We start from the raw sequence: 13,341 nt of genomic DNA, 5'->3' as shown, positions 1-13,341 counted from the left end.
TTCATTGTCGAACCTGCACTGGATGACTCACTAGAAAGTAAGGAATGGTTAAATCCTGATCTTTAGTGACCCTATGCTGAGGCTTTGCTTTCCTCCTGCAGAGGCCACATAGGTGATTCACTTAGTTCTCTCATAGGGAGGCTGTTCACAAAATCCCCTTTTCTCTATTGAAGGTCTAATCCCTAAACTCTTGGATTTAGGATTCCTCACATGGCAATCTCAAAAGCTTGTGATGGCCTAATCTCTCTTCTCTAGCTACAGGGCCGGATTCCAGAGTCACAGTGCTCAGGAAGTCAAAATCCTCCCACCTCTGCGTTGCAGGTCAGGGATTGGAAAAATTAGCTATGAATTTCACTGTCAGCCTGAGTGTGTAAGGATATATAACTGACATTCATTTTTGCTCCATGCCATCATTAACCATAAGGGGTAGGGTGGAGAGGGGAGGGAACCTATTTATACCCACAGATACTACCCCTGCCCTCCTTCTCCTTCTCCCTCACAACATAGGTTGCTCTGCTGTATTCTGGTATGTCCTATGAACAGGGAGAAGGAGGAGAAAAAGGTAAAATGGCTGAGAACAATTCCGTTCTATAAGATGGAACAAAGAGGTAGTTCTCTGAAGTAAATGAGGTCCATTCTTTTGTGTCACACAGCCAATCATCTTAGGGACAACCCCAGTCACTAAAATCTGGCTGTGTGACCCTAAGCAAGCCACTCATCTTCTCAGTGCCTAAAGCAACAACTCACTAAGCCTGCAAGTTACCGAGTAGTCACCAATCAACATTGGTGAAAGGAATTTCCTCACTGGAGTTTCTTATACCATAGAAATCAGGATTGATACAAAAGAAGAAAAGACCTACCTACCACTACCCATGAAGTACCAGACACTAGTTCCTAGGGTACTGTGCAAGTCTTCTTCACTGTTCCAAGTCCATATCTCCAGAGAGCACTGCTCTTCCTTCCTCCTGATGTTTGGGGATGGCCTTAAATGCAATGTCAAGGAGTTAGGGCTTCTTTTTCCCCCAGTAAGTGACAGAAGTGCTGAAGCATAGCAGAAGGCAGTGGTGAGTTCAGTTTGGTTTTACTGAAATCATAGGTGGTGAGAGCAAGGAATAATTAGAAGCTTAAGAGGAATGAGGGAAGGAATTCATGGTCTTCCTATAAGAGTAACCAGGCATTGATGAGAACACTCAGGTAAGAAGAGCTACATGGTGGGGACCTGACCCAGGTGCTTCTGAGTCCCTCTTTCATTGGCCCTTTCTATAGTTCCTTGTTTGCATCCCACCTCATACAAAAACAGAAACAAAAGCTAAGAGCAGAGTAGGGCAAATCCCCCTAAGCAGTATTGGCATTCTCTAGGCACTCTTTCCAAGCCTGTCTTGTTATTCCCTCTTTCTTCAGTCACCTTTTTATCCCAGACATCGCTTCCTTTCTCCTTCATTTTTTTTCCATCTGACTGGCCTTTTGACTTCTCCACAGTGCTAGCAGGGTTCTAAAACACTCAAGTATTCTAAGAAGGGAGAAAGATGAGGACTTAAGATAAGTGAATGCTCCATTGAAACCTCTCCACCTCCTCCACTTCAAATGACCTTAAGAAGACACAGCAAATCTTCCTCCAGACCTCAGAGAACAGAAAAGAGTAAGCACCCAACTCAGCACTGTCCACCAGCAAAAGGATCATCTAGTCCCTGGAAGGGGCATGATAAGAAGGGCTTTTCATTCCCACTGAAGAAACAGAAGTCACTTCTCTGTGCCCAGAGATCATGAGGGTGCTGCTTGTACCTTCCCATCCTGGTTACCCCTTCACGTGTATCCAAATGGAGAAATGTAGCTGTATTAGTACAAGTCTGAGCCACTGTTGCCTGGGGTATGTTGAATTCAGTGTAGGAGACTTTCTCTTCCAATAATGATAGAGTTAGTAGTTTCTGCTCTGTTTTTAGGGTAGTCTGTTTTGCAAACTCTATCTTCTACTTTGCAGTGAACATCAGTATGTTATGGTGAGCCCCATCAGCTCCCCACCTCAAAAGTCATTTATAATTTGTCTATTTGCTCCTCTGTCCCTCTAGTTTCTCAAAAGATGAGGGGGTACCACTTTTGATAATGTCTCCCCTCTATTTATACCCCCAATCTTGTCTCCTATCTCCTTTAAGACTTTTCTCATCTCATTCTCTTGTCTTCAGACCTTTCCTTTCTATTGGGTTCTTCTCCTGGCCTTGATCAGGGCCCTATTATACTAAATCAAACAAACCAAACATTCCCACTCTCCTTTTTACTTATCATATCAATCGAGTAGTCTATCTTTTCTCTCCTTGATTACTAAACCTTTAGAAAAAATAATCAATTTTTTTCCTTTATTTCCTGTCCACACATTCACCCAGTCTTTTGTAATCTGGCTTCTGGTCCTGTCTCTCTACCAAAATCGCTCTCTTCAAGGTCACTAATGACCTCTTAATGCCAATTCAATGGCCTTTCTTTAATTCTCATCCTTGACCTCTGTGCAGCGTTTGACTTGTTTATTCAGCTCCTCCCTTTTAATACTCTCAACTTTATCGGATTCCATAACTCTGCAATGCTGTGGTCCTCTTGCTTCTTTTTCACAGAATCCCAGAATTTCAGAGTTGGAAGAGACATATTTTTATTTCTCTTTTTCTTCTTTTGTTCTACACCAGGCTTTCTATCTTTCTGTCCTTCCTCCCTCCCTCTCTCTCTCTCTCTCTCTCTCTCTCTCTCTCTCTCTCTCTCCCCTTCTTTTTTTTGTCTTTGTTTCTATGTCTCTCTCCCCTCCTTTCCCTCCATCCTTTTACTCCCTCTCTCTTTCCCTTTTTCTCTCTTCCATGTCCCCCTGTCCCCACACTGTCTTTGCAATTTTATCTGTCTCCATGACTTTAATTATCATCTCAATAAAAATGACTACCAGATCTATTTATCTGGTACTGACCTCTTCCCAGAGCTCCAGTCCCATTTTTCCAATGACCTCTTAAATATTTTTACCTAGATTCTTTTCAGCAAACTCTAACCACTTAAAACAACTCCTCCTCTTCCCTATTAAACTTTCTTAAACAGATTAGTCTGCTGTCCAAAATTACAATTTTATTTTTCAAACACTTATTAAATACGTACTATGTGAAAATCATTGTCTTTGACTCTGGGTCTACCAAGACAATATTTTATTCTAAAAACAGAGGGGAGACACCAAACATCTATAACTAAGGAAGTGACATGGCCAGATTTGTGCCTTAGGCATATCAATTTGACAATTGTTTGGAGACAGGCAGATCTCATGAGATCTCAGGTCTCTTGACTTCCAGATCAGGTCCCACTCCTCCCCCCCCCAACTGGAATAGTATGATCTCAGTGAGTTTGTTTGATTAGATTGGTCCTCTTTGGCACTAAACAGAACAAGGAGCAGTAGGAAATTAAAAAAGAAAAATTTCCTATTCAAAATTGGAATGGATTGCCTCAAGAGGTATTGGAGATCATTTTAGAAGTCTCTGAGCAGAGGCAGCTGGGTAGGCACTTGTCATATCTATCTATCTATCTATCTATCTATCTATCTATCTATCTATCTATCTATCTATCTATCATAGCAAAGATTGCTTTTGAGTAGAAGTTGGACTAGTCTATTAATGTCCCTTCCCACTATGAAATTCTATGATTCTCCCTCGGGTTCAGGAGGGTAAAAAGTAGATTGCAATAAAGGCAAAAAGGTAACAACTGTACATTCTTTCCCATATCTGTAAAATAACTGGAACACAGAGACTGTAATCCTGGGCAGACAAAGTGAACCAACACTGCATTGGTCTGTAGTCTCTCACTGCTTTTTCTTCCCTGAGAAGTCAATAAGAGAGGGGGCTTATTGGGAAACCTGAAGTGGTCACCCCAGTGGTAGATTCAGGGGAGTAACTGCACTGACTTCCTATACACTTCCTGGCTATTCTACCTTTTGAGAGAAAAAAAACTCAGTTGAGAGGGCCCATGGGGTCACAGATTCACTTATTACTTATTTCTAGGTTCAAAGGGGAGAACTGATCTCAAGCAACATTTGTCAGTGATAATGATGAAGCTGAAAGGTAATGTAGAATTCAGGACTTAATTTCAGGAACAGCTGGGCTTAAATCCTGACTTAGACAAATTACTAGCTTTGTGATTCTGGGTAAATCACATAACCTCTCCGAGGCTTCATTTTTTTCATCTTTAAAATGATGATGATAATAGCATCTACCTTCCTGGGTTATTATGAAGATCAAATGAAAAGTCTATATAAGGTGCATTGGAAGCTTTAAAGTACTCAAAAATGTGATTGATGGTGATGATCATGGAATCATAAATTTAGAGTAGGAAGAGACTCTGAAGATGAATGATTACATGAGACTATTAAATCTGAGGTCAAAAGGCATGGATTCAGATCCTACTGCTGTCAGTTAATACCAGTGTAACCTTACCTAAGTTGGACTTGTTGCCCTTCAAAGGTCCTTCCAATTCCAAATCTATAATCCTATAATGTTATGATTGTTTTCTATGGTTCTTCTCTGGACACATGAAAAGTTTCTATGGATTGCCATTTAGAATTGCTCTGGGGGCATCTTTTTCTTAGTCTAACCCCATCTTTCAGGACAGTCTTATCCAACGACTGGGTATCTTCCTTGGATGGTAGATTAGGAATTTTACTGGGTTGCCTCTCATAGAACTCATCTATAATACAAGTTTTTGTTGTTGTTCTGTTTTGTTTTGTTATGTTTTTAGTAGCTCGCAATGCAGCTTGCTGGAGAGAACACTGGATTTAGACCTGGGGGACATGCATTTCAATCCTGGCTCTGGTTTTAATTGTCTAAGTGTCTTGGGCAAATCATTTGGTGTCTCCTTTTCCTCCTCTATAAACTTATTGGGTTTGGCTAAATGATCTTGAAGGTGTCTTTCAGGTCTAAATCCTATGATTCTATGACTTTTTTCAAGCAAAGAGACCATCTATCAAATAGGAAATAATCTATACCAAACAAAATTATTTGCTTCTGGAAACTGGGTGTCTTCTTTGCCAAATGTACTCTAAATCTGCAAAGTGGAGTGGTTTCAGGAATGTTAATTCCCAAAGAGGAAAGAGAGGGAACTTCTGAGATTCTCTGGACCCACAAAAGAAAGTTTCCCATAATTGAGGGACGCACATTTGACCTTATATTCATGCTTATAGAATAGGAAGCAGGTTCAACCATCACCTGAGCAGTTAATAAAATCTATTGCCCTATGATGGATTTTTTTTTCCCTGCAGCCTAGAATTGATCTGTCCTCTTTGTGATTCGTGAGACAGGAGGAAAACACAAAAAATAATCACTACTTCAGCAGCACCCAAGGAAAAAAAAACAACCAAATAAACCACCTCCCCTGTGCAGTTTTCCCTGGCTTACAAATAACCAAAACTGCAGGGGTCATTTTTCTGATTTATTGAAAATAAAGTAGACCTTATTAACATTTTAATAAAGAGGCTCTTTTGCACTGGGATCTAAGTTGCTGCTATTCCCCTATGCAATTCCGTTCTCTGAAAAGGAGAGAAGACTATTGAGTTCCATAAGCATGATTTGTTATGTCTGAAACTAAACACTCTAAAGGCAAATGCTTTATTTTGCAAGGGTTGTGTTTGTGAGAGGTGCCCGCCCGATATCTGCGATGCAAAATGAGGAAGCCTTATGAAGAAATCACCTTGTAAAGCCATTGGTTCTGGTCATCAGCCTCTATCCAATGCTTTCGTGATGATGCTGCTGATCTATTTGGGAAGTTGGCTGGCTCTCAAAGCAGAGTCTCTTCTCAAAGGCTGTTTCACAGCGAAAATATGCTCAGTGCAGCCGGGCGCATGAATGAAAGAGCCGCCGTTTGCTTCTAGTCTGGCAAAATGCAGCAGAGAACTCAGCTCACCCTGTCCTTTTTGCTGTTCCAGGTAAGGCAGACCGTGGTTAGCTCTGGAGTCCTGATATCCACTCTCTCCCTTCCCCATCAGTATTTTTTTTTTTAATCTAGAAGTGCTTGCGATGCAGGTAGTCTTGCTCAGCTTCTGTGGGGTTCTGAAATATAGTGAGAGCCTGGAATGGTGGAGCGGTGGCTTTCCAGGGTATACACCACTGGATTGTTATGGATTGTTATTTACTCTGTGTGTGTGTGTGTGTGTGTGTGTGTGTGTGTGTGTGTGTGGTGTGTGACCAGAGAAGGGGACGACAGGCAAGGGAAGTCTGGAGTACCTCGTAAGCTGCCTTGCTATTCTTTGATGTACCTAAGTGGTGCGACTTTGATTTGATTTGGTGGATCTTGGGCTGGGTTAAAAAAAGATTGTTGGTTTTTCTCCACGTCCAGCTTCTTAAAGCAGCAGGGACTAATTGGAGTCCTCTCTCCCATGCCTTTGTCAGTGGGTTCAGGAGCTTTCTTATTCTTTCCCCAGATAGGAAGTGGGGAGGAGTCTTTCCAGGATTATTGACTTGCTTGGGGGTATCTGTACCCATGTTAGCTTATTCTAGATTCCCTTTTGCTGGAAAACAGGAAAATGCACCCAGACCCAGAAGCCGGCTGCTGCAGTTTCTGCTGTTGCTGTCAGTCAGGAGGGAAGAGGGCTGGGAGCTCCTCCGGGCTCCCCCTGCTTCCTCCCTGGTGGTGGTCTTCTTGTGGCTGATGGGCTCCAGCCCGGGAGGTTCCTTTGGAGGGAGCCCTTAGGTCGGCTACACCCTGCCTATGCTGCCGGAAAGCTAACCCTCTTGCACCTTCCATATCCTTTGCATCTGAAAACTCTGGAGGGAAGAATCCAAGCCCGGCAATTTGGGCACTGAGTGATGGAAAAGTTAATACCTCCCCTCCCTCCCCATCCCAGGGCCTCAGCTGTTCTGTTAACCCTTAGAGTGCTGGGACTGTTGAGAGAAACTAGGTGGGAGGCTTTATCAGGATTTACTGGTGCCAGTGTAGTCTCAGAAATCACTTTCTGTAGTTTTCAAAATATGGAGTAGGGACCTTGTGAAGTTATGCTATGATAGCAGTACTTCTGAACCCAAGGGCACAATAGTTGGTTGGCAAGCTGAATAGGAGCAGACAGAGGGAACCAGGATTAGAGCAGACAGGAGAAACCCTCTACTTAGGGCTGCAGGGCACATGGTTAGCCAGGTCTGCCTAGGGTCACAGCCAATGGGAGATTCAAGTTGAGTGGCAGTGGACAGGTGATTACTGAGGCCTAGGATGTTGGCTAAGATAGTAAGGAATCTCCTGTCTGCCTGCATTCATACATGCCAGTAGGAGGACCTGGCAGGGGCAGGGTGCTGAGTGAGCTAGGAGGTGGGAGGGGATAAGTGAGACTGTGTCCTGAGGAGCTGAAAATCAGAGGCTGGGGGAGCCAAGCTTCTGGCCCCGACTCTAATTGAACAACTGGGATTGCTAGTGAGTGCAGGAAAGCTGGGGAAGAGAATAAAGCTGTCAAAGGTAGCTGAACCTGGAGGGCTGGAATAGAATCAGCACCTCTTGAGCAGGGCTGTGTTGCTCTCTTGATGCAGGCAAGTGGGGAAAGAGCCAGTAGTCTAGGTGCTCAATTCGTCTTATGAATGGTTTGGTGCCTTAGCCCTTTGGTGGCTGTGTGCCCATTACCTGGAGTGGGACTGGGAGCCCATTGGCTCAGAGCCATGTTCAATGCTTACCTATGGCCAGTTGGGCTTAAGTTCTACCTAGGCGGCTGGATCAGAAGCTAGGGCTACTGGAAGCTGACTGGCTCCAGATATCTGTTGTTCCTAGAAGCCCGTGGAGCTGAACTGGGGGCCTCAAGCTTCCACAACCTGGTACTTGCCCCATGTGGGGCTGGGCCTACTTATGAGGCCCCAAGACTTGGTCTCAAATGATGTCCCCTCCATTCAATGTTGGTCATTCCCACCACTGAGTGGTTTAAAACATCAATGCTGAATTCCTTGATTCAGGTCCTGTCAAAAGTTTTACCTCTCTAGAAACAGTAAAAGCCAGATGACAGAGGAGCCCATCAGGAGGATGCCTGGGAACAGCTTGACAGGCCAATAGCTTCACAGATGACAGCTTGAAGAGTAGCTGGGAGTGAGGATGTTTAAAAGAGATACCTTCAATATCCCGGAGCCCTGGGCTTGATGGCGGTGTCCATTTCCCTTCTTTATCGTGATGGATTTGTGGTGCCATGGTACTACTGATGTTGCCCCCTTGCAATAAAACTTATTTATTTATTTATTCATTTGGGAACTCAAATGCCAAAGGGTTAAAATAGAGAGTTGGAATGTGTCAGAGGGAAGGGAGTGGTAACTTTTGCAGCCGAAATGTGCCATCTGACTCAACAAGGGAAAACTTTCCTCAAGAAGAGAAAGAAAAAAAAATAGTGTGCTTGCACACACACACACACACACACAGACACACACACACACACACACACACACACACAGGCAAAGGAAAAACAATGTAATAAAGAAAATGAGTCACTTGGCCTTGGTGGGGCTTAAGCGTGTGTGTGTGTGTGTTTTTTCCATAGCAGTTGCAGTGGTCCTTTCATAATCCCCTGGTGCCCGCCTTTGGAAGCAATCAATCTCTGTGAGCTCATTGGCCATGGTGTTGTGCACAAGATTGTATTATGCTTGTTGGGAGGTGGAAGATGAATGTAATTCAGGGCAACAATGGCTGGAAGTCAGCACAAGGAGGAAACAGTCATGTCTGGGCTGCAGTGGAGTGTTTGGGGAGAGGGGATGTATTCAGGTGGAAGCACGGATTTTGTTAGATAAGGAGGAACAAACATGAAAATTATCAAGATGGGCATTTGGTACAAAGTCTCTAATAAATATTGGGTTGTTTTCTTTTTTATTGTTGCCATGTGTAAAATCACTAAAACTAACAAAAAGTTTGGACCGTTAGTGAGTAATCTCTCAGGAATTAGGCTTTCAGGGAGTGGCTACAGGTTCTTGGGAATAGTCACTTGGGAGCTGTTTGAAACATTCCAGTAGGTTCTGAGGTTTGCATTTAAAGCAGGGATTCTCTTCCAGCCTGAACTTTGATTTTCTAGCAAAAAAAGATTATAGTGGCTGTTTGAATATGACAGCTCACAGAAACCCTTGTGAGGGAGCAGGACACTAACCAGGGAGGGCCAGTTTAGAATGGCAGACCCAGCTAAAAGCTGAAGTTCCTGAATCTCTGCCTTTCTATGGAACTCATGCACGTAAGAAGGGTCTGGAACACTCTAGCATACTGCCTGCCCAAGGGATCTAATGTGTGCTCTCTGTCATTTGTGATCTCATATATTAAATTATCTTGTGCAAAAGACATTGCTTACTCTCTCTCTCTCTCTCTCTCTCTCTCTCTCTCTCTCTCTCTCTCTCTCTCTCTCTCTCTCTCTCTCTCTGTCTCCTCTCTCTCCTTCTGCCTCTTTCCTTTTATCTATCTTTCTGTCACACACCCACACACACACCCACGCACCCACGCATACACATACATTCATTTATTCCTCAGCCTTCAAGAGTTCTGAAAAGGAAGGTCTAAGTGGCTTATGCATGTCACAGCGTATCATGCAGAGAAACTTCATAGGACCGATGCGCTCAGCAAGTAATTTCCCTGAAAAAGCCAGAGGGAAGCTCTGGAAATCATGGCAATTATTCTGAAGTTTATCACCTGCAGGAGTGCTTGGCTCTGTTCAAGAGAATACCAGTGATTTTTAAGGAAAATCAAATTCCTTTGTGAGTTCAATTAATAGCCTAGTTAGTGAAAGATAAGAGAGAAGGCATATCATGGAGAATCAATTCCTGGTTGATTTACTCCAGTGACACCTGGATTACCAAGTTATTCTGTTCTGGGGGAAAAAAAAGGCAGCAAACCATGAAAACCTTGTTATATTACCTGTTGAAAAGTTTCTCCAGAAGAGGGCTCCATTCACAGCATAAACACTGATGTTCCATCAGAAACTGAGTTTTGAAACGACTTAGGTTTAAGCAGTTCCACAATAATCAGACTCATTGTTCGGAGCAGCTCCAGAAAAAAAAAAAGTTGAAGGAAGAGCCTGAGCTCACTAAAGTCCAGAGGCCGGGGGATCTCTGACCTTCCTCACACAATACACTTCATTCCTTACTTTGGTCTTGACCTAAAAGAGACACAGCTGAAAACATAAGAGAGCAGAAAAATAAATTGCACCAGATGTCCCCAAAGCCAGGAACACCTTTTGCTCCTGTGATAGGAAAGAATCCTGCTCATTATGCAACCACATATTATATTGAGTCATTGGCTATGTCCATACGACTATAATGGTATCCAGTAGGGAAGTGGAAAAAAAAGGTCGATAATTCAGTTATTTTTGTCTGCATGGTGCCCAAAACAAGACAAAAAATAATAGCCCATTTTGCCAGAGTGGAGATTTTTGTCTTTCTTTCAAAGAGAAAGGGTTAGAAAGGACATGTATTTGGAGTCAGATGGCTTAGTTTTTGCATTTGCACAGGTGTGAACTGTCACGAATCTTTTCCCTTCTCTAGGCCTCAGTTTCCTTATCTGTAAAATGAGGGTGTTGGCCTGTAAGGTCACTTCCACCATTGGCTTATGGTACTATAATTGATTTTCCACAGAAGTGAATGAATTTAGTCCTTTTTGCACTGTTAAAATTTTCCTAGGGGGCAATATCTAGGTATGCCAGTTAGAGATGGATAAGAAGTCTCTGTCAATGCAATTAATCATAGCCTGTCTACATCACATCTAGAACTGGCTCAACAAGTTATAGATAGTGTGACTGACCCAAGCTTTAAGACACCTGGGATTTCATCACATCACAACTTCATTCAAAGTGTTTCTAAGACTCCCTTCCTTTCTTTACATCATCTTCACACTATGCTTCTGAGCTCTAGCCTCTACCTCCAATCCAACATTCTAGATTTGCCTTGGGTCACTAGGCATCTTATTGCCCTACTTTCAATAATTTCTCCTCCAACCTAGAACCTCATGCTATTTTTGCCATGCCTTCTTCAGGTCTTTATTTCAAGTACATATTTTGGATAAAAATAATTAAATTAACATTACCTTTCCCGGAAAGAACATGTCAGTTCATTGCTCCATGACTCCATTTATCACTCTTCTGATATTCTTGACCAAAACACCCCTCACTGGGCCCCACTCTCTCATATATTTTGTCTTTTATCTGAAAGCAAGTTCCTTGAGGTCAGCACTTTTTCTATTTATAACCCCAATGCTTAGCACTTAGCACTGTGCCTAGCACTTAGTAATGACTTCATAAACGGTTTTTCATTCACTCATTCATCTATTCTTTTTAAAATTTATTTATTTTTAGTTTTCAACATTCAATTTCATAAGCTTTTGAGTTTTAAATTTTCCCCCCTCCCTCCCCTCCCCCCTCCCCAAATCTGATATAGGCTTTACATATACATTCTTATTAAACATATTTTCACATTAGTCATGTTGTAAAGAAGAATTAGAACAAATGGGAGGAACCAGAAGAAAGAAGAAACAAAACAAAATAAAAGAAAGAGAAAGCAAATAGTATTCTTCCATCTGCATTCAGACTCCATAGTTCTTTCTCTGGATGTAGATTTTCCATCATGAGTCTTTTGGAGTTGTCTTAGATCCTTGTATTGCTGTGAAGAGCTAAGTCTATCAGAATCAGTCATCACACAATGTGGCTGTTAACTGTGTACAGTGTTCTCCTGGTTCTGCTCACTTCACTCAGCATCAGTTTATTTAAGTCCTTCCAGGTTTTTCTGAAGTCTACCTCCTCCTCATTTCTTATAGCATAATAGCATTCCATTATGTTTATATACCACAAATTGATTCCTCAATTGATAGGCATCCCATTCTCCAATTCTTGGCCACCGCAAAAAGAACTGCTAATGATCTTTTTGTACATGTGGGTCCTTTTCCCATTTTTATGATCTCTTTGGGATGCAACCCTAGAAGTGGTATTGCTAGGTCAAAGGGTATCATTCATCTGTTCTTGTGGAAGGGAATTAGTAATCCTTCTACCCAGGACAGAAAGGGAGCATTTTTAGATTGAAGTGAAAAATAACCCTAGGCCTAGATGGCCAAGAAGAAGAATCACTAATTCTTGTTTGATAAATGTATCCTTAAAGTAAACCAAATCACCAGGCCACGGTATGATTACTTTTCAATCTTCCCAGTTGACTCAGATTGACAACAGGATAAAGTAAACAATTATTTGGAGATCAGTTATTTGATGGCTAAACTCTATGAGGTCTGTTTTATTTGTGTTTTTCTGAGTTGCCCTAGATCTGGCATAACCCCATGCCTAGATAGAAGTCAATTTTGGTGACTGCCCAAAGTGGAGGTAAGTTAACCCTGCCCTTCACATATCATTGTGCCCTGAGACTGCAAGGGAACACTTTTAAAAGTGGGGTGCCAATGCTGAAAAATGTCACATTCTGTGCATAAACACATAATGAATGCCATTTACTATCAACAAGGCCTCCTATTACTGTTTCTCTTTTTAATTTAATTTCATATGACAACTATTTATCAATCATTGACTGTGTAGAGCACTGAGTCAGACATTGAGAATGTGAGGCAATATGATACTTTGGACTGAGAACTGAATAGGAAATCACAGGACTTTGGCTCAAATATGGCTCTTTCTCTTTCTACTTGTGTGACCTTGGTCAGTGAATTGAGCACTGGACTTGGAGTCAGGAAGATGTGGGTCAAGTCCTGCCTCATACATTGACTAGCTGCGTGAATCTGGGCAAGTCACTTAACTTCTTTCTGCCTTTGTTTTCTCTTCTGTAAACTGGGGATAACAAGAACACCTCCATCCCAGGGTTGTTGTGAAGATAAAATGAGTTAGTACTTATAAAGCACTTTACTAGCTATTAACTAATCACTTGAGCTCTCTGAGTCTTATGTTCCTCATGTGTGAGGCTGAACGAGTCTTCTTAGGTCCCTTTACATACAAGAACCATTATTTTATGTTTTATGATTCTCTGATATACAAGAAATTGTTGTTGTATTCAAAGAACTTGTTGTTTGTTACTGTTCAGTTATGTCTGACTCTTTGTGACCGCCTTGACCATAACAACCAGGCCCCTGTTATTGGGGCTTTCTTGGCAAAGATATTGGAGTGGTTTGCCATTTCCTTCTCTAGTACATCACCTTTTGTTAGAACTCTCCACCATGACCAGTCTATCTTGGGTAGCCCTGCATGGCATAGCTCATAGTTTCATTGAGCTACATAAGCCCCTCTGCCATGACAAGGCAACGATCCAGGAACTTATAGTATGGTAAAGTGGATGTGACACATACAAAATTCAACTCTTCAAGCATATATTTGGCACCTGTGTGCTTAGTAAATGTTGATTGATTGATTGCCTGTGTGCAAAG

General features: G+C 42.2%; 1 protein-coding gene across 1 annotated transcript in view; it reads left to right on the top strand.

The window, feature by feature from the left end:
- Nucleotides 1-5,775: 5,775 nt before the first annotated feature.
- Nucleotides 5,776-13,341, top strand: part of CDH13 (cadherin 13) — a 1,264,852-nt gene continuing 1,257,286 nt past the window's right edge. The window contains exon 1 of the mRNA XM_020992657.2: nucleotides 5,776-5,926. Within this exon, the coding sequence (XP_020848316.1) occupies nucleotides 5,882-5,926 (45 nt within the window). The 5' untranslated portion in view covers nucleotides 5,776-5,881. The remainder of the gene's footprint in view (nucleotides 5,927-13,341) is intronic.

This window comes from Phascolarctos cinereus, unplaced genomic scaffold (genome assembly GCF_003287225.1).
Source record: "Phascolarctos cinereus isolate Bilbo 61053 unplaced genomic scaffold, phaCin_HiC Scaffold_2;HRSCAF=192, whole genome shotgun sequence".
Lineage (NCBI taxonomy): Eukaryota > Metazoa > Chordata > Mammalia > Diprotodontia > Phascolarctidae > Phascolarctos > Phascolarctos cinereus.
The sequence above is the reverse complement of the archived record's forward strand: the minus strand, read 5'-3'. Positions and strand labels throughout refer to the sequence as shown.